This window comes from Oncorhynchus nerka, linkage group LG19 (genome assembly GCF_034236695.1).
Source record: "Oncorhynchus nerka isolate Pitt River linkage group LG19, Oner_Uvic_2.0, whole genome shotgun sequence".
NCBI classification, from domain to species: domain Eukaryota; kingdom Metazoa; phylum Chordata; class Actinopteri; order Salmoniformes; family Salmonidae; genus Oncorhynchus; species Oncorhynchus nerka.
Window position 1 is genome coordinate 35,858,473 of NC_088414.1, and position 25,763 is coordinate 35,884,235.

Genomic DNA, 25,763 nt, shown 5'->3' on the forward strand with positions numbered 1-25,763 from the left:
GGATAGAGAGAGCATAGAGAGATGATATAGAGAGGGGGATATAGAGAGGATAGAGAGAGGATAGAGATGATATAGAGAGGATAGAAATGATATAGAGGGGATAGAGAGAGGATAGAGAGAGGATATAGAGGATAGAGAGTGGATAGAGAGTGGATAGAGAGGGGGATATAGAGAGGATAGAGAGAGGATAGAGATGATATAGAGGGGATAGAAATGATATAGAGTGGATAGAGAGTGGATAGAGAGTGGATAGAGAGTGGATAGAGAGGGGGATATAGAGAGGATAGAGAGAGGATAGAGATGATATAGAGAGGATAGAAATGATATAGAGGGGATAGAGAGAGGATAGAGAGAGGATATAGAGAGGATAGAGAGAGGATAGAGAGTGGATAGAGAGTGGATAGAGAGAGGATATAGAGAGGATAGAGAGAGGATAGAGAGAGGATAGAGAGAGGATATAGAGAGGATAGAGAGAGGATAGAGAGTGGATAGAGAGTGGATAGAGAGTGGATAGAGAGAGGATATAGAGAGGATAGAGAGTGGATAGAGAGAGGATATAGAGAGGATAGAGAGAGGATATAGAGAGGATAGAGAGTGGATAGAGAGTGGATAGAGAGAGGGATAGAGAGTGGATAGAGAGGGGGATATAGAGAGGATAGAGAGTGGATAGAGAGAGGATAGAGAGAGGATATAGAGAGGATAGAGAGTGGATAGAGAGTGGATAGAGAGGGGGATATAGAGAGGATAGAGAGAGGATAGAGATGATATAGATGGGATAGAAATGATATAGAGGGGATAGAGAGTGGATAGAGAGTGGATAGAGAGAGGGATAGATAGGATAGAGAGAGGATTGAGAGAGGATAGAGAGTGGATAGAGAGTGGATAGAGAGTGGATAGAGAGGGGGATATAGAGAGGATAGAGAGAGGATAGAGATGATATAGAGAGGATAGAAATGATATAGAGGGGATAGAGAGAGGATAGAGAGAGGATCTAGAGAGGATAGAGAGAGGATAGAGAGAGGATATAGAGAGGATAGAGAGTGGATAGAGAGAGGATAGAGAGAGGATATAGAGAGGATAGAGAGTGGATAGAGAGAGGATAGAGAGTGGATAGAGAGAGGATAGAGAGAGGATATAGATAGGGATAGAGAGAGGATATAGAGAAGATAGAGAGAGGGATATACAGAGGATAGAGAGAGGATAGAGAGAGGATAGAGAGAGGATATAGAGAGGATAGAGAGAGGATATAGAGAGGATAGAGAGAGGATATAGAGAGGATAGAGAGTGGATAGAGAGTGGATAGAGAGAGGATATAGAGAGGATAGAGAGAGGATAGAGAGAGGGATAGAGAGAGGATATAGAGAGGATAGAGAGAGGATAGAGAGAGGATAGAGAGTGGATAGAGAGAGGATAGAGAGAGGATAGAGAGAGGATAGAGAGTGGATAGAGAGAGGATAGAGAGAGGATAGAGAGTGGATAGAGAGAGGATAGAGAGAGGATAGAGAGTGGATAGAGAGAGGATAGAGAGAGGATATAGAGAGGATAGAGAGAGGATAGAGAGAGGATATAGAGAGGATAGAGAGATAGAGATGATATAGAGAGGATAGAAATGATATAGAGGGGATAGAGAGAGGATAGAGAGGATATAGAGAGGATAGAGAGTGGATAGAGAGAGAATAGATAGTGGATAGAAAGAATATAGAGGGGATAGAAAGGATAGAGAGGGGATAGACAGAGGATAGAGAGAGGATATAGAGAGAATAGAGAGTGGATAGAGAGAGAATATAGATAGGATAGAAATGATATAGAGGGGATAGAGAGAGGATAGAGAGAGGATATAGAGTGGATAGAGAGTGGATAGAGAGAGAATAGAGAGTGGATAGAGAGAGAATATAGATAGGATAGAGATGATATAGAGAGGGGGATATAGAGAGGATAGAGAGAGGATAGAGATGATATAGAGAGGGGGATATAGAGAGGATAGAGATGATATAGAGAGGATAGAGTGAGGGATAGAGATGATATAGAGGGGATAGAAATGATATAGAGGGGATAGAGAGAGGATAGAGAGTGGATAGAGAGAGGATAGAGAGTGGATATAGAGAGGATAGAGAGTGGATATAGAGAGGATAGAGAGAAGATGGAGAGTGGATAGAGAGAGGATAGAGAGAGGATATAGAGAGGATAGAGAGAGGATAGAAATGATATAGAGGGGATAGAGAGAGGATAGAGAGAGGATATAGAGTGGATAGAGAGTGGATAGAGAGAGAATAGAGAGTGGATAGAGAGAGAATATAGATAGGATAGAAATGATATAGAGAGGATAGAGAGAGGATATAGAGTGGATAGAGAGTGGATAGAGAGAGAATAGAGAGTGGATAGAGAGAGAATATAGATAGGATAGAGATGATATAGAGAGGATAGAGTGAGGGATAGAGATGATATAGAGGGGATAGAGTGAGGGATAGAGATGATATAGAGGGGATAGAAATGATATAGAGGGGATAGAGAGAGGATAGAGAGAGGATATAGAGTGGATAGAGAGAGGGATAGAGAGCATATATAGAGAGGATAGAGAGAGGATATAGATAGGATAGAGAGAGGATTGAGAGAGGGTTAGAGATGACATAGAGATGATAGATAGATATAAGATTGAGATAGGATAGGGAGAGGATATAAAGGGATAGAGAGAATAGAGAGAGGAGAGATGATAGAGAGAGTAGAGAGGAGAGAGGACAGAGAGAAGAGAGAGAGGACAAAGCGAGGATATAGAGAGGATAGAGAGGATAGAGAGAGGATATAAAGGAATAGAGGGGATAGAGAGAGAATAGAGAGAGAATAAAGAGAAGATATAAAGAGGATTGAGAGAGGAGAGGATTGAGAGAGGGATAGAGATGATATAGAGAGGATAGAGAGAGGGGAGAGAAAGGAGAGAGACAGGATAGAGAGAGGATATAGAGAAGGATAGAGTGAGGATAGAGAGTGGATAGATAGATGATTTAGAGTGGGATAGAGAGAGGGATATAGAGAGGATAGAGAGAAGGATAGAGAGTGATAGAGAGGATATAGAGAGCATAGAGAGAGGGAAGAGATGATATAGAGAGGATAGGTAGATTAGGATAGGGAACCAACCATGCCCACACCCCATATAGGCACCTTCAGATCAGATCTATGCCCCCCCCCCCCCCCCCCAAAAAAAATGGCCTCAACATGAGAGTCACACCTACGCTCAGGCTGTGAGAAGGCAAACAGTCCCAACCCCAACTCTTACACTAGCCCAAGCCACTGGCATGTACCAGATGCTCAGCAGGCTCTGCTCACATTTACTGGTCTGAGTCCAAACCACACAACCAACAACATTGGACACTTTATGGAACACAAAGCCTTCACTATCTCATCCTGGAATATCCAAGGCCTGAGGTCATCTGCCTTTGGCCTAAAGAGTAGGAACCTGGACTGCACCACATAAATAAGAAATACAGACATTGTCATCCTAGAAGAAACATGGTATAGAGGAAATGGACCCAATGGTTGCCCTCTAGGTTACAGAGAGATGGTAGTCCCATCCACCAAACTACCAGGTGTGAAACAGGGAAGAGACTCAGGGGGTATGCTAATTTGGTATAGAGCAGCCTTAACCCACTCTATTAAATGAGGAACATTTTAGGAACATTTTACATTTGGCTAGAAATTCAAAAGGAAATGATCTCAACAGAGAAAAATGTCCTCCTGTGTGCTAACCATATCCCCCCAGTAGAATCCCCATACTTTAATGAAGGTAACTTCTCCATCCTTGAGGGGAAAATCAATCATTTCCAGGCCCAGGAACATGTCTGTGGCAAATGCCAGAACTGGACAAGAACCTGACACCCTCAGCACACAGGGGGACAAACACCTACCTGGAGGGCCTCCCGAGTGGCGCAGTGGTAGTTGCTAGCTGTGCCTCTAGAGATCCTGGTTCGAGTCCAGGCTCTGTCACAGCCAGCTGTGACCGGGAGACCCAATGGCCGGTGCGCAATTGGCCAAACGGCTTCCGGGTTTGGGGAGGGTCTGGCTGGCAGGGAGCAGGGATGTCCTTGTCCCATTGCGCTCTAGCGACACCTGTGGTAGGCCGGGCGCATGCGCGCTGACATGGTCGCCAGGTGTACGGTGTTTCCTCCGACACATTGGTGTGGCTGGCTTCCGGGTTAAGCGGGCATTGTGTCAAGAAGCAGTGTGGAGAGGTCAGTACAGGTGCATCAAAGCTGGGACCGAGAGACTGAAAACAGCTTCTATCTCAAGGCCATCAGACTGTTAAACAGCCATCACTAACATTGAGTGTCTACTGCCAACACACTGACTCAACTCCAGCCACTTTAATCATAAAAAATGGATGTAAAAAATATATAATTTAAACAATGCAACTTTATATGTATATACTGTATGGCCATCTCTCATCCATATATTTATATGTACATATTCTTATTCATTCCTTTACATTTGTGTGTATAAGGTAGTTGTTGTGAAATTGTTAGATTACTTGTTAGATATTACCGTACCGTCGGAACTAGAAGCACAAGCATTTCGCTATACTCACATTAACATCTGCTAACCATGTGTATGTGACCAGTAAAATTTGATTTGATTTGGCTTGGTTGGGTGATGTTTTGGAGGACACACGGCTCTCGACCTTTGCCTCTCCCGAGTCTGTACGGGAGTTGCAACGATGAGACAAAACTAACTACCAATTGACTACCACGAAAATTGGGGAGAAAAGGGGCAAAAGTTCAAAAATAACAAGTAAAACACCTACCTGGAGGTGACAGCATTCCCTCCCCCATATGGCATTCCCTCCCCCATATGGCATTCCCTCCCCCATATGGCATTCCCTCCCCCATATGGCCTCCTAGGCACCATTACGACAACATAACAAACAAAAACGGGTCACAACTCCTGCAGCTCTGTCGCACGCTGGGTCTGTACATAGTCAATGGTAGGCTTCGAGGGGACTCCTACGGTAGGTACACCTACTTTATCACTGACCTCAACCCAGAGTCTCTCAGAGCGTTGACAGTCAGCCCACAAACACCCCATCAGATCACAGCAAAATCACAGTCTACTTGAACAGAGCAATACTCAATTATGAAGCATCAAAGCCAAAGTAACTGAATAATATTAAGAAATGCTATAAATGGAAGGAAAGTAGTGTGGAAATTTACCAAAAACAATAAGGCAACAAAAAATTCAATCCCTTTTAGACATCTTCCTGGACAAAACGATTCACTGTAATAGTGAAGATGTAAACTTGGCAGTAGAAAACCTAAACAGTATATTTGACCTCTCAGCTTTCCTATCAAATCAAAAAATGTTAGGCAGAACAATGACAAATGATTTGATGAAGAATGCAAAAACCTAAGATAGAAATTGAGAAACCTATCCAACCACAAACATAGAAACCCAGAATACCTGAGTCTACGCCTTCACTATGGTGAATCACTAAAACAATACAGAAATACACTACCGAAAAAGAAGGAACATCACGTCAGAAATCTGCTCAATGTAATTGAAGAATCCATAGACTTTAACCACTTCTGGGAAAATTGTAAAACACTAAACAAACAACAACACAAATAATTATTTATCCAAAACGGATAAGAAGAAACAGCAAAAACATGATCAAATACTGAAACAAATGTCGTCGGGAGAAGGAGGTGAGGACCAAGGTGCAGCGTTGTACGTGTTCATTTTTATTTATGTCACGTGACAGTACCCCCCCCCTAAAGGTGCGGACTCCGGCCGCAAAACCTGAACCTATAGGGGAGGGTCTGGGTGGGCATTTCACCGCGGTGGCGGCTCTGGTGTGGGACGTAGACCCCACTCAACCTTAGTCTTGGCCCACTTAGGTGGCGCCTCTGGAGTGGAGACCCTCGCCGCTGACCCCGAACTGGGGACCCTTACAGCGGGCTCCGAATAGGAGGAAGACTCTGGTGGCGCCGGACAGGTGGGAGACTCTGGCGGCTCTGGACTGACGGGCGACTCTGGCGGCTCCGGACAGACGGGTGGCTCTGGTGGCTCCGGACAGGAGGGAGACTTGATTCTGGGAGCAGGCACAGGACTCACCAGGCTGGGGAGAGCCAATTCCTCGTAGTGTCGCCGCTCCGCTCTACAAAAACAGAAAACAACTGCCCACCAACACAGGTGGGAACAGGCTACCTAAGTATGGTTCTCAGTCAGAAACAACTATAGACAGCTGCCTCTGATTGGGAACCATACCAGGCCAAACACATAGAAATACAACACACAGAACAAAACATAGAATGAAAAACATAGAATTCCCACCCCAACTCACGCCCTGACCAAACCAAAATAGAGACATAAAAAAGGAACGTGACAAATACAAATCTTAGAATCAACTATTAAAGACTACCAAAACCCACTGTATTCTCCAATTACATTGAATGAACTACAGGACAAAATACAAATCCTCCTTCCCCAAAAGCCTGTGGTGTTGATTGTATCCTAAATTAAATGATAAAATAAACAGACCACAAATTCCAATTGGCTACACTTAAACTCTTTAACATCATCCTTAGCTCTGGCATCTTCCCCAATATTTGGAACCAAGGACTGATCATCCCATAAATTGGCCCCAATAACAACCGTGGGATATGCGTCAACAGCAACCTTGGGAAAATCCTCTGAATTATCATTAACAGCAGACTCATACATTTCCTCAGTGAAAACAATGTACTGAGCAAATGTCAAATTGGCTTTTTACTAAATTACCGTACAACAGACCACGTATTCATCCTGCACACCCAAATTGACAAAGAAACAAACCAAAGCAAAGGCAAATTCTTAAGATTTTTGACTCAATTTGGCATGAGGGTCTGCTATACAAATTGATGGAAAGTGGTGTTGGGGGAAAAACATATGATATTATAAAATCTATGTACACAAACACCAAGTGTGTGGTTAAAATGGGCAAAAAACACATTTCTTTCCACAAGGCCGTGGGATGAGACATGGATGCAGCTTAAGCCCCACCCTCTTCAACATATATATCAACGAATTGGCGAGGGCACTACAACAGTCTGCAGCACCCAGCCTCACCCTACTAGAGTCTGAAGTCAAATGTCTACTGTTTACCAACGATCTGGTGCTTATGTCCCCAACCAAGGAGGAGGAGGGCCTACGGCAGCACCTAGATCTTCTACACAGATTCTGTCAGACCAGGGCCCTGACAGTAAATCTCAGTAAGACAAAAATAATGTTCCAAAAAAGGTCCAGTTGCAAGGACCACAAATACAAATTCCACCTAGACACCATTTCCCTAGAGCACACAAAAAACTATACATACCTCAGCCTAAACATCAGCGCCACAGGTAACTTCCACAAAGCTGTGAACGATCTGAGAGACATGGCAAGAAGGGCCTTCTATGCCATCAAAAGGAACATCAAATTTGACATACCAATTATGATCTGGCTAAAAATACTTGAATCAGTTATAGAACCCATTGCCATTTATGGTTGTAAAGGTCAGGGGTCTGCTCACCAACCAAGAATTCACAAAATGGGACAAACACCAAATTGAGACTCTGCATGCAGAATTCTGCAAAAATATCCAACGTAAAACACCAAAATAATGCATGCAGAGCAGAATTCGGCTGATACCCGCTAATGATCAAATCCCAGAAAAGAGCCGTTAAATTCTACAAGCGATTCCCAGACCTTCCATAACAAAGTAATCACCTACAGAGAGATGAACCTGGAAGAGTCCACTGGAAACAACCAACAACAAAAACTGAGGAAACTAGAATGCTATTTTCCCCTAAACAGAGAGTACACAGTGGCAGAATACCTGACCACTGTGACTGACCCAAATGTAAGGAAAGCTTTGACTATGTACAGACTCAGTGAGCATAGCCTTGCTATTGAGAAAGGCCACCGTAGGCAGACCTGGCTCTCAAGAGAAGACAGGCTATGTGCACACTGCTCACAAAATGAGGTTGAAACTGAGGTACACTTCCCAAACACCATTGTAAATACAACCCATATTTATGTTTATTTATTTTCCCTTTTGTACTTTAACAATTTGCACATAATATGATGTGAAATGTCTTTATTATTTTGGAACTTTCGGAAGTGTAATGTTTACTGTTCATTTTTTGTTTATTTTCTATTTCACTTGCTTTGGCAATGCAAACATATGTTTCCCATGCCAATAGAGCCCTTAAATTGAATTGAAATTTAATTGATAGGGAGAGGGAGAGAGAGAGAGAGAGAGAGGGATAGAGGGAAGATAGAGAGAGGATAGAGAGAGGATAGAGATAGTGAAAGATTGGGAGAGGGGATAGAGATAGAATAGGGATAGAGAGAGGGACAGAAAGAGGAGAGAGGGATAGAGAGATGATAGGGATAGGGAGAGGATATAGAGAGGATAGAGAGAGAAGGGAGGGATAGAGAGAGGGATAGAGAGAGAATAGGAATAGAGAGAGGGATGCAGAGAGAGAATAGGAATAGAGAGAGGGATAGAGAGAGAATAGGGATAGAGATAGGATGTAGATAGAGAGGAATAGAGAGAGAGGATAGAGAGGAATAGGGAGAGAGAGGATAGAGAGAGAATAGGGATAGAGAGAGGAGAGGAATAGAGAGAGAGAGAGAGGGATAGAGAGAGGATATAGAGAGGATAGAGAGAGAGGGAGAGGAATAGAGAGAGGGATAGAGAGAGAATAGGGATAGAGAGAGGATGCAGAGAGGGAGAGGAATAGAGAGAGGGATAGAGAGAGAATATGGATAGAGATAGGATGTAGAGAGGGAGAGGAATAGAGAGAGGGATAGAGAGAGAATAGGGATAGAGAGAGGATGTAGAAAGGGAGAGGGATAGAGAGAGGAGAGGAATAGAGAGAGGGATAGAGAGAGAATAGGGATAGAGAGAGGATGTAGAGAGGGAGAGGAATAGAGAGAGGGATAGAGAGAGAATAGGGATAGAGAGAGGATGTAGAGAGGGAGAGGGATAGGGAGAGGGATAGAGAGAGAATAGGGATAGAGAGAGGATGTAGAGAGGGAGAGGGATAGAGAGAGGAGAGGAATAGAGAGAGGGATAGAGAGAGAATAGGGATAGAGAGAGCCATCTATCAGCCTTCTATTAGCACCAGCAGAAATATTCCTGCTCCCACACAGACAGACTGGGGGGAAAGGAATACATGATCTCGCTGACGATTTGCCCCTGTGGCTGTTGATACATTTTAAAGCCCTTGTGGGAAATGATCCTGCACAGACTACTACTCAATAGGACAAAGAGCATTGTGTCACGGTGTCAAGTTCTCCCCTGATAATGTAGAAGTTGAGACCCTGGTTCTGCCGAAGGGTGGTTGCTTTAGATGTACAGCATAGGTTCTGATATAAGATAGATGGTTTTTCTCCCGCAAATCAGCTGGATGCATTGAGACTCACTGCTGTTATCCAGCGCTTTCTCTCCCTCAGCCTAACCTGCAGCCATCACAGGCTATTAAAGAGCAGACCCTTATCCAGCGCTCTCTCTCCCTCAGCCTAACCTGCAGCCATCACAGGCTATTAAAGAGCAGACCCTTATCCAGCACTCTCTCTCCCTCAGCCTAACCTGCAGCCATCACAGGCTATTAAAGAGCAGACCCTTATCCAGCGCTCTCTCTCCCTCAGCCTGCAGCCATCACAGGCTATTAAAGAGCAGACTAACCTGCAGCCATCACAGGCTATTAAAGAGCAGACCCTTATCCAGCGCTCTCTCTCCCTCAGCCTAACCTGCAGCCATCACAGGCTATTAAAGAGCAGACCCTTATCCAGCGCTCTCTCTCCCTCAGCCTAACCTGCAGCCATCACAGGCTATTAAAGAGCAGACCCTTATCCAGCACTCTCTCTGTTCTCCTGTATCTACTATGTTGATTGACACTGTGCAGAGCGGCAGTTAGATCCTCAGCCTCGTTTTGTTTATCGGCGCATTCTTTACATGGCAGCCTTCCTCTGCAGTAACTGGGGGCGGTTATTCGTCAACGAGCCAAAGTCCACCCACATACAGTGCATTCGGAAAGTATTCAGACCACTTGACTTTTTCCACATTTTGTTACATTGCAGCCTTATTCTAAAATGGATTACATTGTTTTTCTCCCCCTTATCAATCTACACACAATACCCCATAGTGACAAAGCAATTTTCTTGTTCATAATTTTTTTTTTTTTTTAACTGCAATTACACATTTGCATAAGTATTCAGACCCTTTACTTAATACTGTGTTGAAGCAATTATGATTACAGCCTTGAGTCTTCTTGGGTTTGACGCTACAAGTTTGACACACCTGTATTTGGGGAGTTTCTCCCATTCCTCTCTGCAGATCCTCTCAAGCTCTGTCAGGTTAGATGGGGAGCATCGCTGCACAGCTATTTTCAGGTCTCTCCAGAGATGTTCGATCGGGTTCAAGTCCAGGCTCTGGCTGGGTGACTCAAGGACATTCAGAGACTTGTCCTGAAGCCACTCCTGTGTTGTCTTGGCTGTGTGCTTAGGGCCGTTGTCCTGTTGGAAGGTGAACCTTCGCCCCAGTCTGAGGTCCTGAGCGCTCTGGCACAGGTTTTCATCAAAGATCTCATTACTTTGCTCCATTCATCTTTCCTTCGATCCTGACTAGTCTCCCAGCCCATGTCACTGAAAAACATCCCACAGCATGATGCTGGCACCACCATGCTTCACTGTGGGGATGGTGTCAGGTTTCCTCCAGAGATGACAATGTAATCCATTTTAGAATACATTTCTAAAAACCAGTTTTTGCGTTTGTCATTATGTGGTATTGTGTGTAGATTGATGGGGGAAAATGTTAGAATAAGGCTGTAACGTAAGAAAATGTGGAAAAAGTCGAGGGGACAGAATACTTTCTGAATGCACTGTATATAAATTCCAGTCGTACTTTTTCAAAAGCCCTTTCAAGGTCAGCTATAAATACCAGGCCTGGTTTCCCAGATTTTTTAAAGTGTTCTATTGTTTCCAGTATTTGTCTTATATTACCTCCAATGTATCGTCCATGTAAAAAACCTGTCTGATTAGGATGAATAATGTCCGACAATACCTTTTTAATTCTATGCGCTAGTTATTTTGCTATAGCTTTTGCATCACAACAATAAGGGGCCTCCACGTTATTAAATGGACTGGATCTTTGTATTTACCACTTGGGTCCTGTTTCAGTAATAATTCAATCAGATCTTCTTGTTGAGTCTTCTTATCTGATCATCTTCAATTGTTATAGGAGTGGTTGAAACATGCTAATAACGGTCCTCTGAGTACATCAAAAACAGATAAGTATACCTCAAATGGTAATCCATCCAGCCCTGGAGTTTTCCCAGTCTTAAAGGCTTTAATTGCATCAAGAAGTTCCTCCTCTCCAATTTGTCCTTCACATTAGTCTTTCTGTACAGATGTTCATTTTACATTATAAATACATTACGCTGTCATATTGCTTTGTGGGAGAGACAGAGGAGCCATCACATCCCTATTCAGTTAGACACATCCCTATTCAGTTAGACACATCCCTATTCAGTTAGACACATCATAAACTGCACACATTTCCATTGCTGTGGAAGGAACATGCAATATATGTACATTTTATGTCACTCTTCCTTACCAAAACAAATTCAACTGTGTGTTCTGGGATATAGCGTATAATGGAGTTGGAATCAAGTGAACCCTCTCACAACTTTGTATACGTGGATGAGGCTGGCGTCAACCTGACCAAATGCAGAAGGCGGGGTCGGGAATATCATCGGTCACAGAGCTACTGTGGATTTGCCAGGCCAACAGGGAGGAAATATCACCATGTGTGCTGCTATTTCGGAGCATGGTGTCCTAACCCATATCCCCCATATAGGGCCATACAACACCCAGCATCTACTCAACCTTTTAGAGACTCTCTACAGGGCTCTCATCCCTGATGATGAGAGGGGTCTGTTTAGAGAGGATTTGCCAAAGTATGTGGTCATTTGTGATGATGTGAGATTCCATTGATAAAACATCATAAGGCAATGGTTTGTGACCCACCCGAGGATGCTCATAGAATTCCTCCCACCTTTTTCACCATTCCTTAACCCAATTGAGGAGTTATTTTCAGCATGGAGGTGGAAGATGTACGATCGTCAGCCACACACACAGATGACCCTGATGGCTGCAATGGATGCAGCATGAGAGGACATCACAGTAGACACCTGCAGAGGATGGATAAGGCATTCCAAAAGATTCTTTCCACGTTGCATTGGAAGGGAAAATATCCGGTGTGATGTGGATGAGAATATGTGGGCCGACAGACAGGAACGTCTGGATGTGTAGAGACAGCACAACAGTGCTGCGGGCAAAGTTGTGCCTTAGGGGTGGTTTCCTGTGTTTCTTTCTAATTTAGTTTTTTTTTCCTTTGTGCCCCTTGGGTTGTCCAGTCTCTTCCAATCAATAACCCACATACAGTTATATGCAAATAGTACTGTTGAAATTGATATATGCCATAGAAGTGCAGCCTTGTGCATTTTCAATACAGTAACTGTCATCCGAACTGTAGCCTAAGTTTACATCAGGTAATACTGTCAAAGTACACAGTTACATTGACAACATGCCTAAACATTTTGACGACCTTGTTCGTGAACAATGACTCCATGACTTATCATTCTGATGACACTGACATGATCATTGGCATGAATATTTACTTTTGAGAGATGTACTAAGGATTTTTAGTGACTGACTAGCTTTAGGAACATATATATTGTATATTGCAGTTTGTACAAATTGTTCTGAGAAATGCACTTATTATTTTGCACATGTTAGGGATGATGTGAAAAATGCACCAAAGCGACTGAGAAAAACTGTAACCTAGTCACAACCCATAACAAAGGGGCTGGAGTGTCCCTTTGACTGATAGGGAAAGCCTTGCCGAGGGAAACCAACACAGCCAGTGACAGGCCACAATCACCATCAGTAACACCAGATTGGCCGTTTCCTCTGGTAGATCCTCTCTGGCAGCCTGGTTACCTGTCTGTTGAGCTCCAAGAAGTGGAAAGGTGTGGAATGCTAACCAGACCGGTACACAGACTACCTCTCTAGACAAAAAAGCAGCTCAGGATCACACTACTTCCACGACCTTTGCTTTTTTGGCAAAGTTGGGGAGAATTATCTGGGATTGCTGTTTCAGGCTTATGTAATGGGGAGACTGTTGCTAAGCATTGATGTTGGCAGGTGAAGGTATCTATACAGGTGTAGGTATCTATACAGGTGAAGGTATCTATACTGGTGAAAGTATCTATACTGGTGAAGGTATCGATACAGGTGAAGGCATCTATACTGGTGAAGGCATCTATACTGGTGAAGGTATCTATACTGGTGAAGGTATCTATACTGGTGAAGGCATCTATACTGGTGAAGGCATCTATACTGGTGAAGGTATCTATACAGGTGAAGGCATCTATGCTGGTGAAGGTATCTATACTGGTGAAGGTATCTATACTGGTGAAGGTATCTATACTGGTGAAGGTATCTATACAGGTGAAGGTATCTATGCTGGTGAAAGTATCTATACAGGTGAAGGTATCTATGCTGGTGAAGGTATCTATACAGGTGAAGGTATCTATACAGGTGAAGGCATCTATGCAAGGTGAAGGTATCTATACAGGTGAAGGCATCTATACAGGTGAAGGTATCTATACTGGTGAAGGTATCTATGCTGGTGAAGGTTTCTATACAGGTGAAGGTATCTATGCTGGTGAAGGTATCTATACAGGTGAAGGTATCTATACAGGTGAAGTCATCTATGCTGGTGAAGGTATCTATGCTGGTGAAGGTATCTATACAGGTGAAGGTATCTATGCTGGTGAAGGTATCTATACAGGTGAAGGTATCTATGCTGGTGAAGGCATCTATACAGGTGAAGGTATCTATACAGGTGAAGGTATCTATACAGGTGAAGGCATCTATGCTGGTGAAGGTATCTATACAGGTGAAGGTATATATGCTGGTGAAGGTATCTATACAGGTGAAGGTATCTATACAGGTGAAGGCATCTATGCTGGTGAAGGTATCTATACAGGTGAAGGTATCTATACTGGTGAAGGTATCTATACTGGTGAAGGTATCTATACAGGTGAAGGTATCTATACTGGTGAAGGTATCTATACCGGTGAAGGTATCTATACCGGTGAAAGTATCTATACTGGTGAAGGTATCTATACTGGTGAAGGTATCTATACTGGTGAAGGTATCTATACAGGTGAAGGTATCTATGCTGGTGAAAGTATCTATACAGGTGAAGGTATCTATGCTGGTGAAGGTATCTATACAGGTGAAGGTATCTATACAGGTGAAGGCATCTATGCAAGGTGAAGGTATCTATACAGGTGAAGGCATCTATACAGGTAGGTATCTATACTGGTGAAGGTATCTATGAAGGTTTCCAGGTGAAGGTATCTATGCTGGTGAAGGTATCTATACAGGTGAAGGTATCTATCAGGTGAAGTCATCTATGCTGGTGAAGGTATCTATACTGGTGAAGGTATCTATACAGGTGAAGGTATCTATGCTGGTGAAGGTACAGGTTATCTCTGGTGAAGGTATCTATAGGTATATATGCTGGTGAAGGTATCTATACAGGTGAAGGCATCTATCTATACAGGTGAAGGCATCTATGTATCTATACAGGTGAAGGTATATATGCTGGTGAAGGTATCTATACAGGTGAAGGTATACAGGTATCTATGCTGGTGAAGGTATCTATACAGGTGAAGGTATCTATACTGGTGAAGGTATCTAACACACTGGTGAAGGTATCTATACCGGTGAAGGTATCTATACCGGTGAAAGTATCTATACTGGTCGTCTGGTGAAGGTATCTATACTGGTGAAGGTACTATACTGGTGAAGGTATCTATACATACTGGTGAAGGTATCTATACTGGTGAAGGTATCTATGCTATACAGAGCAGTATATCTATACAGGTGAAGGCATCTACTATACTGGTGAAGGTATCTATACAGGTGAAGGTATCTATACTGGTGAAGGTATCTATACCGGTGAAGGTATCTATACCGGTGAAAGTAATCTATACTGGTGAAGGTATCTATACCGGTGAAGGTATCTATACAGGTGAAGGCATCTTTGCTGGTGAAGGTAGTTATACTGGTGAATGTATCTATACAGGTGAAGGTATCTATACTGCAGTCTTCCTCTTGTTAGCCTTTCTATCTCGGCACCTACACACAAACACACATACACACACTCTAACACACACCTGTCCTCTCGTCTCAGTACACACCCACACACATGCACACAGAGCAGTATAACACACTGCCTGCTGGGAGAGGGAGGGGTAGGGGATGGGAGGGATGGGTAGGAGAGAGAGAGGTGGGGAGGGGTGGTGATTGGCACTGGTGAGGAGAACAATGCAACAGAAAGAGAGCAAGAGGGAGAGGAGAGAGGGAGAGAGAAAGAGGAAGAGAGAGAGAGAGAAAGAGGGAGAAAGAGGGAGAGAGAAAGTAGGAGAGGTGAGAGGTAGAGAGAGAGAGAAAGAGGGAGAGAGGGAGAGGGAGAGAGAAAGAGGGAGAGAGAAAGAGGGAGAGAGAAAGAAGGAGAGGGAGAGAGAAAGAGGGAGAGGGAGAGAGTGTATACTCTTCTCTCCATCATGGAGATAACATAACCACATCAATAGGACACCACAAACACTATCCAAGCTTCACTTAAGTAGTTTTAAAAACATCTTTACTTCCTTTCTCTCTTTTCTCCATCCAGTGCGTCTCCATGACAGCATCTCGGAGGAAGGGCATCACTACCTGATCTTTGACCTGTGAGTAATGCACTGCATTGAATCTATTTATTTCATAATTCATCCACTCACACACACAGTGGGAATGATTGACATTAATGACAAAATGATTATTTTAAGGCTGAGAGGTGGCTTGATGTGAGTCTTGATGTGAGTTCTAATCACACTCGGCACATCAGCCTGTATGAGACACAACCACAGTAAATGAATATCTACCATTGAGCTAGGCAGTGGTCCTGATTTCAATAAGCTCCTCAGTAAGCTATACACCAGGGACCCCAGCGACATTCAGCCACAGGCCAACAGGTCACTTAGAAATGTCCTTGTTTTTGAAAGAAAAGCAAGGCACACCTGTATTTGGGGAGTTTCTCCCGTTCTTCTCTGCAGATCCTCTCAAGCTCTGTCAGGTTGGATAGGGAGCGTTTCTGCACAGCTTTTTTCAGGGATGTTCGATCGGGTTCAAGTCCAGGCTCTGGCTGGGCCAATCAAGGACATTCCCGAGACTTGTCCCGAAGCCACAGACTTGTCCCGAAGCCACTTAGCCCCAGTCTGAGGTCCCGAGTGCTCTGGAGCCGGTTTTCATCAAGTATCTCACTGTATGGCCTCCTGAGTGGCGCAGCTGTCTAAGGTACTAAATCGCAGTGCTATTGGCGTCACTACAGATCCGGGTTTGAACCCGGGCTGTGTCGCAGCCGGCCGCGACTGGGAGACCCATGAGGCAGCGCACAATTGGCCCAGCGTTGTCCAGATTAGGGGAGGGTTTGGCTAGCCAGGATGTCCTTGTCCCATCACACTCTAGCGACTCCTGTGGTTGGCCGGGCGCATGCACGCTGACACGGTCGCCAGTTGGACGGTGTTTCCTCTGGCGCATTGGTGCGGCTGGCTTCTGGGTTAAGTGTTTCAAGAAGCAGTGCGGCTTGGCAGGGTCGTGTATTGAAGGATGCATGGCTCTCGACCATATCCTCTCCCGAGTCCGTACAGTTGCAGTTGCAGTTGCAGCGATGGGACAATACTGTAACTACCAATTGGATATCATGAAATTGGGGATAAAAAAATGTCTCTCTACTTTGCTCTGTTTATCTTTGCCTCTATCCTGACTAGTCTCCCAGTCCCTGCTATTGAAAAACACAGCATGATGCTGCCACCACCATGCTTCACTGTAGGGATGGTGCCAGATTTTCTCCAGACTTGACGCTTGGCATTCAGGCCAAAGTGTTCAATCTTGGTTTCATCAGATTTCATCAGACCATCAGATCTTGTTTCTCATGGTTTAAGAGTCTTTAGGTGCCTTTTGGTAAACTCCAAGCAGGCTGTCATGTGCCTTTTACTGAGGAATGGCTTCCGCCTGGTGCTGCAGAGATGGTTGTTCTTCTGGAAGTTTCCCACATCTCCAAAGAGGAACTCTAGAGCTCTGTCAGAGTGGCCATCAGGTTCTTGGTCACCTTCCTGACCAAGGCCCTTCTCCCTCGATTGCTCAGTTTGTCCGGGCGGCCAGCTCTAGGAAATGTCTTGTTGGTTCCAAACATCTTCCGTTTAAGAATATTGGAGGCAACAACTTCAATGCTGCAGAATGTTTTGGTATCATTCCCCAGATCTGTGCCTCGACACAATCCTGTCTCAGAGCTCTACAGACAATTCCTTCGACCTCATGGCTTGGTTTTTGCTTTGACATGCACTGTCAAGTGTGGGACCTTATATAGACAGGTGTGTTCCTTTCCAAATCATGTCCAATCAATTTAATTTAAATTGAACATCTCACGGATGATCAATGGAAACAGGATGCAGCTGAGCTCAATTTCGAGTCTCATAGCAAAAGGGCTGAATAGTTATGTAAATAAGGTATTTCTGTTAATTATTTGTAATAAAATTGCAAACATTTCTGTTCCTAAGTATTCCCACGCATAATAGAGATATACGGAATATGTGATCGAATACAAATGTAAGCAAGGTTTGACAGTTTTATGTTTAGTCAACTATTACATCAGTTTTGGCTTCTTATGGTCAATTTTCAGTCCACAAATGATTTGTAAATATTTTCCAGCCCCCTGACCATCTGTTCAAAAACTGTTTTGTCCCACTGCTGAATCTAGTTGATGATCCCTGCCATAGGCTATGGGTTGTATCTAACCACTAATTATGGCTAGAGAGACCTGTAGTGTTGAGTGTGCTCCGTAGTCTCTGAGTGCACCATAATATATTAGTTCTGTAAATATCACTATTATATGCATTTTAAACACTCAACTGTTTTAATATCTTTCAATGCCTTTCAAGGAACTGTTCATTTCAGTCCCCTGCAGGTGTTGAATGCTTTTCATTACAGAAACTGTATTTATATTACAGGAACTGGAATTATATTACAGGAACTGGAATTATATTACAGGAACTGAAATTATAGTACAGGAACTGAAATTATATTACAGGAACTGTATTTATATTACAGGAACTGGAATTATATAGCAAGAATTGGAATTATATTACGGGAACTGGAATTATATTACAGGAACTGGAATTATATAGCAGGAATTGGAATTATATTACGGGAACTGGAATTATATAGCAGGAATTGGAATTATATTACGGGAACTGGAATTATATAGCAAGAATTGGAATTATATTACGGGAACTGGAATTATATTACAGGAACTGGAATTATATAGCAAGAATTGGAATTATATTACGGGAACTGGAATTATATTACAGGAACTGGAATTATATAGCAGGAATTGGAATTATATTACGGGAACTGGAATTATATTACGGGAACTGGAATTATATAGCAGGAATTGGAATTATATTACGGGAACTGGAATTATATTACAGGAACTGGAATTATATTACAGGAACTGGAATTATATAGCAGGAATTGGAATTATATTACGGGAACTGGAATTATATTACAGGAACTGGAATTATATAGCAGGAATTGGAATTATATTACGGGAACTGGAATTATATAGCAGGAATTGGAATTATATTACGGGAACTGGAATGATTAGTTCTGTAAATATCACTATTATATGCATTTTAAACACTCAACTGTTTTAATATCTTTCAATGCCTTTCAAGGAACTGTTCATTTCAGTCCCCTGCAGGTGTTGAATGCTTTTCATTACAGAAACTGTATTTATATTACAGGAACTGGAATTATATTAAAGGAACTGGAATTATATTACAGGAACTGGAATTATATTACAGGAATTTGAATTATATTACAGAAACTGTATTTATATTACAGGAACTGAAATTATAGTACAGGATCTGAAATTATATTACAGGAACTGTATTTATATTACAGGAACTGGTATTATATTACAGGAACTGGAATTATATTACAGGAACTGGAATTATATTACAGGAACTGGAATTATATTACAGGAACTGGAATTATATAGCAAGAATTGGAATTATATTACGGGAACTGGAATTATATTACAGGAACTGGAATTATATAGCAGGAATTGGAATTATATTACGGGAACTGGAATTATATTACGGGAACTGGAATTATATAGCAGGAATTGGAATTATATTACGGGAACTGGAATTATATTACAGGAACTGGAATTATATTACAGGAACTGGAATTATATAGCAGGAATTGGAATTATATTACGGGAACTGTATATATATTACAGGAACTGGAATTATATTAAAGGAACTGGAATTATATTACAGGAACTGGAATTATATTAAAGGAACTGGAATTATATTACAGGAACTGGAATTATATTACAGGAGGTGTATTTATATTACAGTAACTGGAATTATATTACAGGAACTGGAATTATATTACAGGAACTGTATTTATATTACAGGAACTGTATATATATGTTACAGGCACTGGAATTATATTACAGGAATTGGAATTATATTACGGGAACTGGAATTATATTACGGGAACTGGAATTATATTACGGGAACTGTATATATATTACAGGAACTGGAATTATATTACAGGAACTGGAAATATATTACAGGAACTGGAATTATATTACAGGAATTGGAATTATATTACAGGAACTGGAATTATATTACAGGAACTGGAAATATATTACAGGAACTGGAATTATATTACAGGAATTGGAATTATATTACAGGAACTGGAATTATATTACAGGAACTGTCGTTATATTGTACCTTCAAGAGAATTCTTCTTGCATCTGTTATGAGGCGTCTTCTCTTAGCTGCCTCTTCCCTGTTATTGTCTCTGAATGAATAAGAACAGCTTTGTAAGTGTGACAATGAGCAGCAGGACAAAGTGTTGCATAAGAAGATCTTGATGACAATGCAAGTTGTTCTTAACTCGTCTGAAACAGCAGGATGGTGTTTAGAAGCAGTCCCTTGCTATAGATTCTCTTTGATTAAGAAACGAAAGGAACCTAGTCAATTGTACAACTGAATGCATTCAACTGAAATGTGTCTTCCTATAGTGCGCAAATCATAAAGATCACACTTACTTAATTCTTTGGGATAATACACAGTTACGTAGCGAAAGTTCCGAAACAGACAAAAATGAGAGACTAAGAAAAACTAAATTCCCTTCTATAGTCTTTAAATCTGACACATTTAGGAGAAAACTAGTTTGTCAGAGCCCAATCACTTTGTACTAGCAGGTTTATGAAATAAGCCTACAAATATCAGACTTAATCTACTTATCATTCTGAGTGTATATTTGTTTACGTCATTCGTACTGTATATCTAGCGATACATGGTCAGTGTGTGCCAGTCTAGGTGTTAATCCTGTGAAGGCATAACTGGGTAACATTTAGTTGTCTCCTAGTATCATGTGAAGGCATGACTGGTTAACATGTAGCTGTCTCCTAGTATCATGTGAAGGCATGACTGGTTAACATGTAGCTGTCTCCTAGTATCATGTGAAGGCATGACTGGTTAACATTTAGCTGTCTCCTAGTATCATGTGAAGGCATAACTGGGTAACATTTAGTTGTCTCCTAGTATCATGTGAAGGCATGACTGGTTAACATGTAGCTGTCTCCTAGTATCATGTGAAGGCATGACTGGTTAACATTTAGCTGTCTCCTAGTATCATGTGAAGGCATGACTGGTTAACATTTAGCTGTCTCCTAGTATCATGTGAAGGCATGACTGGTTAACATGTAGCTGTCTCCTAGTATCATGTGAAGGCATGACTGATTAACATTTAGCTGTCTCCTAGTATCATGTGAAGGCAGGACTGGTTAACATGTAGCTGTCTCCTAGTATCATGTGAAGGCATGACTGGTTAACATGTAGCTGTCTCCTAGTATCATGTGAAGGCATGACTGGTTAACATTTAGCTGTCTCCTAGTATCATGTGAAGGCATGACTGGTTAACATTTAGCTGTCTCCTAGTATCCTGTGAAGGCATGACTGGTTAACATTTAGCTGTCTCCTAGTATCATGTGAAGGCATGACTGGGTAATATTTAGCTGTCTCCTAGTATCACGTGAAGGCATGACTGGTTAACATCTAGCTGTCTCCTAGTATCCTGTGAAGGCATGACTGGTTAACATTTAGCTGTCTCCTAGTATCATGTGAAGGCATGACTGGGTAATATTTAGCTGTCTCCTAGTATCATGTGAAGGCATGACTGGTTAACATTTAGCTGTCTCCTAGTATCATGTGAAGGCAGAACTGGGTAACATGTAGCTGTCTCCTAGTATCCTGTGAAGGCATGACTGGTTAACATGTAGCTGTCTCCTAGTATCATGTGAAGGCATGACTGGTTAACATTTAGCTGTCTCCTAGTATCATGTGAAGGCATGACTGGGTAACATTTAGCTGTCTCCTAGTATCATGTGAAGGCATGACTGGGTAACATTTAGCTGTCTCCTAGTATCATGTGAAGGCATGACTGGGTAACATGTAGCTGTCTCCTAGTATCATGTGAAGGCATGACTGGTTAACATTTAGCTGTCTCCTAGTATCATGTGAAGGCATGACTGGTTAACATGTAGCTGTCTCCTAGTATCATGTGAAGGCATGACTGGTTAACATGTAGCTGTCTCCTAGTATCATGTGAAGGCATGACTGGTTAACATGTAGCTGTCTCCTAGTATCATGTGAAGTCATGACTGGTTAACATGTAGCTCTCTCCTAGTATCATGTGAAGGCATGACTGGTTAACATTTAGCTGTCTCCTAGTATCATGTGAAGGCAGGACTGGGTAACATTTAGCTGTCTCCTAGTATCCTGTGAAGGCAGAACTGGGTAACATGTAGCTGTCTCCTAGTATCATGTGAAGGCATGCCTGGTTAACATTTAGCTGTCTTCTAGTATCCTGTGAGGGCAGGACTGGGTAACATTTAGCTGTCTCCTAGTATCATGTGAAGGCATGACTGGTTAACATTTAGCTGTCTCCTAGTATCCTGTGAAGGCATGCCTGGTTAACATTTAGCTGTCTTCTAGTATCCTGTGAAGGCAGAACTGGGTAACATTTAGCTGTCTCCTAGTATCTGTGAAGGCAGGACTGGGAAACATCTAGCTGTCTCCTAGTATCCTGTAAAGGCAGGACTGGGTAACATTTAGCTGTCTCCTAGTATCCTGTGAAGGCAGGACTAGGAAACATCTAGCTGTCTCCTAGTATCCTGTGGAGGCAGGACTGGGAAACATCTAGCTGTCTCCTAGTATCCTGTGAAGGCAGGACTGGGAAACATCTAGCTGTCTCCTAGTATCATGTGAAGGCAGGACTGGGAAACATCTAGCTGTTTCCTAGTATCCTGTGAAGGCAGGACTGGGAAACATCTAGCTGTCTCCTAGTATCCTGTGAAGGCAGGACTGGGAAACATCTAGCTGTTTCCTAGAGTATCCTGTAGAAGATTCATACTCTCGAAGTCTGAACTTAGCAACAGTGAGACAACTGCTTGGGGTATCCCTTTTCTCACATCAGAAATGTACATTTGAGGTGCCTGTTAGGTTCCATGTCAACACACAGTTTTCTCCCAGTTTATTTTTATTTATTTACAATATATAGGGGGGATCGGAAATGATTCAGACAATTACACTGATGGAAGCCACACTATTTGCTGTATTAAAGCTGATCTTTGTCAGTGTGTCTCAGTGGATGATATGGGGGGCATTGGGAAGAGAGTATTTCTCTCATACTGGCTCCATGCTCTCTGGTGGCCACCTTCATCCTCTTCAGCCTAACAATCCTCTCTCTTCCTCAGAGTGACGGGCGGCGAACTCTTCGAAGACATTGTTGCTCGAGAGTACTACAGTGAGGCTGACGCCAGGTCAGTGGAAACACCTCACAAAACACAGGGAATAAACCCAAACACAGATACGTGACAAAGCAATTTAGCGAGTTCAGCGTATGAATTTTCACTGTAATATGGATTCATTGACTTATACAGAGGTCCCAGCATTCCCAAACCAGGAGAGCATCTAAAGGCATATATATATATATATATATATATATATATAGAACCATGGTATACTGTATATCATCTACACCAGGGGTGGGCAACTCCAGTCCTCGGGAGCCTGATTGATGTCACACTTTTTCTCCATCACTAGCAAACACATCTGATTAATCAAATGTCATTCTAAACTGAAGATCATGATTAGTTGATTATTGGAGTCAGGTGTGTTTGCTGGGGCTGGGGCAAAACTGTGACACCAATCAGGCCCCCGAGGACTGGAATTGCCCCTCCCTCCCCAGTCTACAGTGGCGGTCGTTGCCATTTAAGATGAGAGAGGATGATATTTTCTTTTAATGAGCATGGCCTTATTTATTTGACAGATATTGGATAACTGTCATTCATATTCCATTACCCCAGCTCAATGCAACATCAATAGCTTTAGGCTACTACATAATACTCACATTTTCACTATACCCATCATGAGGTTACTACAACCTAGCCTATGAGTGAAAGTTTACAACGTAGGTGCACAGGTCGAGATACATTGAAGTAATCAAGGTGACAGACATTGACACATTCAATACCATTGACACATTCAATACCACCTTGCACACTCTTGCCTGCATGTAGCTGATCTAGGATGCAATCATTAGTCCAACAGTTGCAAATGAGACTTTCTAATGGACAAAATCCCCCACTTACATGTACAAATAACCTCAACTAACCTGCATCCCTGCACATTGACTCGGTACAGGTACCCCCTCTTGTATATAACCTCATTATTGTTGTTTTTCATTTACATGTTTTTATTTTTACTTTGGTTTATTTAGTAAATATTTTCTTAACTCTGTTTTATAAAAACGGCATTGTTGGTTAAGGGGTTGTAAAGTAAACATTTCACCTGTTGTATTCTGTCATGTGACAAATACAATTTGATTGGATGTTCATCCCCGTTTCGTTTACATCCGTTTAAGAAACATTTTTCAACAGAATCGGCAGTATGAATACACCCCTGATCACACGTAAACACAGTTCACTTTCATAGAAGCCACATACAAACAGCACGATCTCTTTGATTGTTGTATTCCTTCTTGCATCTGTACACTCTTCTCCTCTCACTTTTTTCATTCGCTTGTGGACTTCGCTTGTGGACTTGCAGAACATATCATCTTTCTGTGACCAGGCGAAAAAATGTATCCAAGCCAAACCTTCATATCATAACTGCTAACCGCTACACAACATACATCGCTGTCAACATATTAATATCATAGTCAATATAGCTACTAGCAATATAGCTGCAATATAACACATTAGTAAACCCTCTACAATCATGCAGTACAGTGTAGTCAGCAGAAAGCTGATTAGCAGTTATACCGGTGGGCCTCGGTGGCAATATATTAATAAAACCAAAAGCTTACCTTGACTTGGAAGTTCCAGTGTTGGATAGCCATAGCCAGCTAGGTAACATAGCAGCCTTCTCTGTTTGAGCCGGGTGTTTGAGTAGGCTAAACCAGCATTCACTAGCTAAGTAAGTAAGTCTCTCTTGCTTCTCCTTCATTATGAATAAATTAATTTGTTAAAAACTTTTCAACTATTGTTTTTCTCTCTCTTTGCGTCGACTACTCACCACATTTTATGTACTTTAGTGCTACAGTAGCTAGGTGTAGCTTATGCTTTCAGTACTAGATTCATTCTCTGATACTTTGATTGGGTGGACAACATGTCAGTTCATGCTGCAAGAGCTCTGATAGGTTGGAGGACGTCTTCCGGAAGTTTCCATAATTACTGTTTAAGTGTATGAAAGGGGGTGAGAACCATGAGCCTCCTAGGTTTTGTATTGAAGTCAATGTACCCAGAGGAGGACGGAAGCTAGCTGTCCTCTGGTTACACCATGGTGCTACCCTACAGAGTGCTGTTGAGGCTACAGTAGACCTTTATTGCAAAACCGTGTGTTTTAATTGATTATTTGTAATGTGAATATATTTACTATAGTTTTATCTAAAAAGGATAAATGTTTTAATGTTTCACTATTATTATGAAATTGATTGGGGAGGATGGTCCTCCCCTTCCTCCTCTGAGGAGCCTCTACTGATTGTCTAAAGCCTTTCAGTTAAAACTTTGTTGTCATGTCGTCACAGTCAGAGGCCTTTGTTTTGTCTGCAGGTCTGTTATTGGACTGATCATTTGGATTGAACAGCTTTACCTCCGTAAACCTATTCATGATAGAGTATCTCCCCAATTCACCCAACACCAGCTATGGACTGGGCCATTGCTTTGCAGTGACAAGCAACAGGGCCACAAAACAAATTAATGAACAGAAACAAATGGAAGCAGATGGCTGTGGACGTGTAGGAGCGACCTCACATCAGTGTACACACTTCGCCCGGGTTTAGCGTGTCAGTCTCTCTATCTCTGCGGACCGGGTTCTCCCTGCTTCACTGCTCCACTGCTTGATTGACAGCTGAGTCTAGTTGCTAATTATCTTCCCACTGACTCCCAGCCAAACATACAAAAACTCATCAGGCTTTGGCCCGTGCTACTGTGTTGATCGACAGTTTAGGAAAATGAATGGCCAAATCTAACGCCTCTGTGTGTCTTTGTATTA

At 42.3% G+C, this 25,763-nt stretch overlaps 1 protein-coding gene across 1 annotated transcript in view; it reads left to right on the forward strand.

Annotated features, from left to right (window-relative positions):
• Window positions 1–25,763, forward strand: part of camk2a (calcium/calmodulin-dependent protein kinase II alpha) — a 128,154-nt gene that overhangs the window by 41,748 nt on the left and 60,643 nt on the right. Inside the window, exons 4-5 of the mRNA XM_065004914.1 lie at window positions 15,761–15,815; window positions 22,964–23,029. Of these exons, the coding sequence (XP_064860986.1) occupies window positions 15,761–15,815; window positions 22,964–23,029 (121 nt within the window). The remainder of the gene's footprint in view (window positions 1–15,760; window positions 15,816–22,963; window positions 23,030–25,763) is intronic.